The sequence below is a fragment of the Emiliania huxleyi genome (genome assembly GCF_000372725.1).
Source record: "Emiliania huxleyi CCMP1516 unplaced genomic scaffold EMIHUscaffold_24, whole genome shotgun sequence".
NCBI lineage: Eukaryota > Haptophyta > Isochrysidales > Noelaerhabdaceae > Emiliania > Emiliania huxleyi.
In genome coordinates, this window is record NW_005200250.1 from 642,502 (window position 1) to 648,847 (window position 6,346).

At 64.1% G+C, this 6,346-nt stretch overlaps 2 protein-coding genes across 2 annotated transcripts in view; both read right to left on the bottom strand.

Moving 5' to 3' along the window:
- EMIHUDRAFT_310093 (hypothetical protein) overlaps positions 1–5,516 on the bottom strand; it is a gene marked incomplete at both ends in the record, with an annotated part of 6,330 nt that extends 814 nt beyond the window's left edge. Inside the window, one exon of the mRNA XM_005778883.1 lies at positions 4,689–5,516. Coding sequence (XP_005778940.1) covers positions 4,689–5,516 — 828 coding nt within the window. The remainder of the gene's footprint in view (positions 1–4,688) is intronic.
- A 130-nt stretch (positions 5,517–5,646) lies between these two features.
- On the bottom strand, positions 5,647–6,110 carry EMIHUDRAFT_205588 (hypothetical protein; the record flags this gene model as incomplete). The annotated part of the gene is made up of 3 exons (XM_005778884.1): positions 5,647–5,700; positions 5,785–5,898; positions 5,961–6,110. 3 exons carry the CDS (start codon positions 6,108–6,110, stop codon positions 5,647–5,649), a joined length of 318 nt encoding a protein of 105 aa, XP_005778941.1.
- Between the last annotated feature and the right edge of the window lie 236 nt (positions 6,111–6,346).

Genomic DNA, 6,346 nt, shown 5'->3' on the forward strand with positions numbered 1-6,346 from the left:
GGAGAGATTGAGATTCATGCGACCCCGAGCTCCAGGGGCTCGCTCTGCGGCGCGTCGGAGGACGCCATCGTCGCCTAGACTCCCTTGCGTCACTACGTGCCTCCCCGGTGCCCCGTTTGTGCCGCGTCCCGTGCCCCCGAGTTCATTTTACAAAAACGAGATATGGTTATGGACTCCGCGCACGGGGGCAGAACGTTGTCATTGTCTTTGAGCCGTCCTCCGCCCAGTGTTCTGCTTTGACCTTTGTGGGGGCGCGCAGCGCCGGTCCTCCGGTGGTGTGCGACTACCGTGCGAAGGGGGCGGACAGAGTCGCGATTCTTATGTAAAGCAACTCCGCCTGCGCTACTTCACCGCGTCCTTCACCGCGTCCAGCACACCCCGCTCGCCCCTCGCGAAGGCTGCGAGCCCGGCGTCGAATAATGCCTCCGTCAGCCCGTGGGGCGTGCGAACGCAAGCCACGCCGGGGCAGCTTCGCGCCACGTCGCCGCAGTTGTCCCCGTACGTGCAGTCGTCAAAGAAGAGCATCTGGTCGAACGGGACTCCCGTCTCCCGCTGCAGCGCTGGAAAGTGTTGCCGCCCCTTGGAGCCCGGATAGATCTGCCGGTGATCCACGAGATCGGCCACTGTCTCGCCCCGCTCCGGGGAGACGGGAAGATTCTCGAGGCAGGTGGCGGCGTACGCAGGCTCCGTGGTTGACGAGGCAACCGCGACGGTGGCGCTCGAGAGCCGCGGGTCGCCGCCAGGCAAAAAGCGCGCGAGCACTGCGGCCGCACCCGAGAAGAGGCGGACCACGTCACCGCCGGCGGCGACGCCGCCGCGCGCCGCGTCGTACTTTGTCGGGCGGCCAGAGAGCTCGTACATTTCGGGCGTCCACTGCCAGGCGGCGGGCGGCGGTGTCAGGGACGCGTGCGCGCTGCCGCCGCCTCTGACTAACGTCACGGTCGGCGGCCGGAGGTGTCAGATACTACGCGCACCAGGCAGGCGTCGAGGTCGAAAACAATTAGCTTTGGTACGGCGGCGGTCGGCATGCTGGACATGCTGGGACAGCGGCGGAAAGAACGCCAGCCCGGCCTTATTCTAGCCGGCCAAACGCGCGCGTCCGTGAGATTCCCGGACTTTGAGTGTGCACCGCGGGATGAAATATCAAAGTGAGAGTGTACCAAAGTTGGAAACTCGCAAGTCCTTATCAGCTGGTCGGCCGCCATTCGGGCCTCCCGGCAGTTTTCTTGTGAGGTTTATTTTCATTTTGAGCTTAGCCTTCGATGTTATGAAACAAACGCAAGGCGGACATGGCATATCGCTCTCGGGCCCACAGACATCCCGCACACCCGCCGCCCCCGCGCGCGCCCCACCCCGGCCGGGAGAAAGGGGAGTGACAGTTTTGGGACGGCGACAGACGAGATACCTCGCACTCCATGTGCGAGAACGCAGAGAGAAATGAAAGCCGAGCGGCTCACAAGTCCGGCTCACCTAGCGGCTCACGCGCCCCGAGCTGACCATCTACCGCACTGCACACTTGCGCCCCCTCGCTCCCAACCCATCCGCCTCGCCGAGTGCCGAGGTGCTGCAGAATCGCGCGATCTCGGGCGATCTCGCTGGGTGCGCTTCTCAGCTCCCGGCCGACGTCATGGTCGTCCGCGGACGCGGCCCTCCGTCTCCGGAGACATTACCGAACTCAAAACTGCTTACCAAAGCCAGATACGAGCTCAGCTCAGTGAGATCTAGCAGCACATACCCTCAGTATCCAGAATAGCAAAGTCTGAAAAAGTCGGTCCGACCGCGCAGAGCGGTCTGGCTGTCTGCAGAGCTTCCGTCCGAGCCCTGAGAAATGTCGGAGGCATGTCGGCCCATGTTCGCGATGTTGATGGCGTTGCCCTTATTGCACGTGAAACAGACCGCGCCGGCCACGCACCCTTGTTCCCGGAGGCCAACTCGAACAGGTTTGAGCAATGGCCGCCTTCCATGCTCGACACGTCCGCCCGCCATCAAGTTGTACGATGAAAAATGCAGCAGGAACTTAGTTGCCTCGAAGGCCGCCCTGCTCGAAGGCCGCCCTGCTCTCGGCATTGTGTTGTTGACTGATAGCACTGTCTGATCCAACCAGAAAGAGCCGTCGAAGAGCCGTCGAGAGCTACATGAGACCCAAGTCGTCATGATGTACCAGAAAACGAAACTAGCGCCAAAATTGAGATCTCAGGATTGACATTAATTTCTCGCGCCTGCTTTCGCTGCTTGAGGCTCGCCAAACAGATACTGCGTCTATGGCCGTGTGCAACGTCAAGTCGTTATATAACCGCGACAAGACCATCGCGCCAACTGCGACTCTGTTGCTTTTATGCGGCAGCATTCACCGTGACTCTTGCCGTGAATGGTTAGTGACCGCAATACTACGCCGTGAGCTGAGCTTCACCAGCCGTTTATCTTCCTTCCCTTGCCTTCTCTTGCCGTCCGTTCTCTGTGCGCATTCCACTGCATGCATGCGGCATCACAAGCGTCTTCTGCCGGGCGCGCATCTGAACTCGTACCTGGTAGGCCATCGCTTTGCTGAAGGATCAGGCGCCTGAATGGCGACAGTGAGCGTCTCCTACTTATGGATTGCGCTCAAGGTACGAGGACCGCAAGAGCGCGCCGCAGGCGAAGCGATTTTTTTGGCGGCAGGGCTGTTCCAATCTTGTGATCACGCGCGAGCCTGTGAATAGGCCCCGGAGGCCTCAACCCCCAACTAAAGGGTTGACGGGGGGTCTCAACCGTCAACCAGATGGTTGAGGGGGGGCCTCAACCCTCAACCCGTCAACCACCCCTCTGAGCAGAAAGATAGGAGCCGGCACGCTGGCGTCGCCGAGTTTGGCTGCTTGGTGGCCGAAGACGAGGCGTGCGAGGCGGCCGATGCTTCAAAGGCCCGGGGAGATCTTGCCGGGCGCAGGCGACACGCCAGCCCAGCCCTCCTTCTCTCTCGTCGAGGCCCTTCTGGAATCGGACGCCCTCCTCGATGTCGTCCGGCTGATGCCGGCTGCTGCAGCGGCGCGCCTTGCCAAGGCGAGCACCGCCACGCATGCTCGGCTCCTCGAGCCACAGGTTGCACGCTGGTGCGCCGCTAGCCGCCGGGCGCTGCTCGAGGCGCGGAACGTGCGCGGCGACCTGTCCCTCGCGCCGACCGACTGCGCGTGGAGCCTCGAGCGGCTCCACTTGTGCGAGTACCCGCCGCGCTTCCCGCGGATCTACTTCCAGTTTGCGTCTGACGAGCTGGAGAGCGGCTCTCTCGCGGCGGTCGCGCGGGTGGCGGTGCTGCTAAAGCGCCACCCCACGCTGCGGCTCCGCATCCACGGCTTTGCGCAGCCCGCGGCTCCCGATGCGATCGGCGAGGCGCTCGCTCAGGCACGTGCGACGCGTGTGCGCCGCGCCCTGCTCACGCTTCTGCGGGACTGTCCCGCCTTTGCGGCCGAGGCGAGCATCGAGGACGGCTTCCGCCGCGACGCGCGCGTGAGCCCTTGGAGCTTGACGCTCAGTGACTTGCATCGGCACACGCGGCTGGTCGGGGACAAGGTGCAGGCGGTTGGCCGCTGGGGGTGCTGGCCTGCAAACCACAACTTTGAGGCGGGCGAGGGCGAGGAGGAGGGGGCCGGCGAGGAGGAGACGGTCGGTGCTGTCGGAGGCGGGGTCGAGGACGGCCAGGGCGAGGAGGGGGGCGGCTCTCCGAGTGGGGATGAGGAGGAGGAGGAGGAGGAGTGGGAGGAGGAGGAGGAGTTCATCGAGGAGGAGGAGGACGACGACGAGGAGGACGAGGAGGACGAGGAGGGCGGCGCGGCAGCCGGCACGGCAGTTGCCCTCTCTGGCACAGTTGGCGACCTGCTGCAGGCACGACTGATCCTAACCCTAACCCCAACCCACCAAACCCTAGGCGCAGTCAGCGAATTGCTGCAGAGCATGAACGAGGAGAGCGACGGCGACAGCGACTCGGACAGCGAGGCGTCGCACCGCTCCATCGACTACATGCGGATGGCCGAGTTCACGCTGCTCGGCCTCGCGCAGGTCTGAGGGGGCGAATGAGAAGCGGCTGGTGCCTCCTTGCGTGCAGTCCTGTGGGTGGCGTGGTGCTCCGTCACGTCGTGCGCTGGTGCGGTGTGGAGCCCTTGCGTGTGCACATTCTCGGGATGTGTTTGCAGGATGTGTATGCCTGATTTGTGCTACAGGACTCAGGAGAGGGTCAGGAGCGCAGCGCATGCCGTTCGGCTCTTCCCACTGTGTGTTCGGCTCGACACCTCGACTAAAAGTGTCAAGAGTGTTGTGTGTGTGTACACTTGCGCTTGCGCTCCGCTCATGGGAATAATTTAAATCAAATAGCAATACGAGAAACGCAAACGCGATATAAATAGACGCGCTCAAACAACGCGCTCCAGCCTCCAGGGCATACAGCGATTTTGAGCCACCGACGGCCGAGAGAGCGACAGATTGACGATCTTGGGTCGGAGAGACGAGAGAGCTTCACTGAGCCCCGAGTCACCCCGCCTGAGGCAAGCCGCGATCAACTTCAGCTTCACGCCTCAGCCGTAGTAGTGCTTGGTGTCGCCGGTGAACTCGGAGCGGCCGAGCCAGGGCGTGCGCGGGTGGCAGTAGCAGCCGTCGAGGCCGGGCTTGTCCAGGCCTGCGATCTTGGCGAGGTCGTCCTCGTCGAGCTGGAGCGCGAGCACCTCGTCCTTGTTGGCCTGGATGCGCTTCGGCGTGACCGACTTCGGGATGATGGCCATGGGGCGCCGCAGACCCCACGCGAGCAGGACGACGTGCGGCGAGGTGCCGTGCTTGGCGGCGATCTCGCCGATCACCGGGTCGTCCGTCAGCGGAGGGCTCTTGTGGAACTTCCTCATCGCGTTCGCTCCGCCGCCCATGCTGCTGTGCGCCGTGACTGCGATCCCGTGCGACTGGCAGTACTCGAAGAGCTCGCGGCGCTGGTAGTACGGGTGCGTCTCGAACTGGTTGCATGCGATGGGCTTGCTCGCGACCGCCTGCACACGCTTGAGCTCCGCAATCTCGAAGTTGCTCACGCCGATGTGCCGCACGAGCCCCTCGTCCACCAGCTTCTCCATCGCCCTCCACGTGTCCTCGATGGGGACGTCATCCATCTGGTCGGCCGAGACCGCCTCGTCGCAGCCGGGCACAAAGGCCACCGGAAAGTGCATCAGGTAGAGGTCGAGGTACTCTACGCCCAACTGCGTCATCGAGTCAAGGCAGCCCTCCCGGACGAGCTCCGTGCGGTGGTGGCACTGCCACAGCTTGGAGGTGATCCACAGGTCCGCGCGCGCCGCAACCGTGCCCTCCGCGATCACCTCCTTGATCGCCTTGCCTACCTCGGCCTCGTTCTTGTACACCCACGCCTCGTCGATGTGCCGATACCCGAGCTCTATCGCCTTTTTCGTGCCCGCGTACACCTCGCCCGGCTTCGAGAGCCAGGTGCCGTAGCCAATCGCCGGCATTACTCCGCCGCCCGGCAGAGCCAGTGTCGGCACCGTCGTCGCCGTCATAAATTGGAGGCGGTGGAGAGGGAGGCGGCGGGGAGGCGGATGTTCGGCCGAAAGCCAGAGAGAGTTGGTTCATGGGCAATTTTTTCTTTTTCCACGCCGGTCGGCGGGGTACACCCCAGGGTTCCGGCTCCTACCCAGATAGGGGGTCTGTCGGCACTGAGTCGCGCCAAAACGCCCTACCTACCTACCTATTGCGGGCGCCGACCGCCAGGCTCCGTGCCCCACCTACCTACCTATTCCCAGGCCGCGCAGCGACGCGAAAAAATACCCGTTTAGCCCTCTGTGAATAGGCTCCCAGCGCCCGCCGCGCCGGCTTGTACCACGGTGCGGCGCCGCTCGACTTCTTGGCCGACGCCGCCGCCTCGGTCTCGGCCTTCTTAGCCTCGCGCATCTCAAGAAGATCTCCGACGTCGCCTTGCTGTCGGGGAAGAGCATGTTGGCGACCGGCTCCCACTTGGCGCTGCTCTTGGACGCCTCGTAGACGGTGGACATGGGAAGGTGCTCGAGCATGTCCACGTTGGCGGCGGCAAAGAGCTTCTGGCCGCTCTCCGTCGAATACTCCTTGAGGTACTGTTTGAGCTCCTCGCGGGGCATGTCCTCGCACAGCGCCGGCACCGAGGGCATCGGCGCCGGCGCACCAGCAGCGGGCGGCGCTGCCGTCCCGGGCGCGTTCGCCGGCGCTGCTGTCCCGGGCGCCGCCACCGCGGGCGCCGCCGCCGCACCCGTCTCGGCTGGCGTCCCGGCCGCAGGCGACTCGTCTGGCATGGCCCCGTTTCGCGGCTAAACGCGCCGTCTCCCGCCCGCGCGAGCGAAGCGGTTTTTTACTTTCA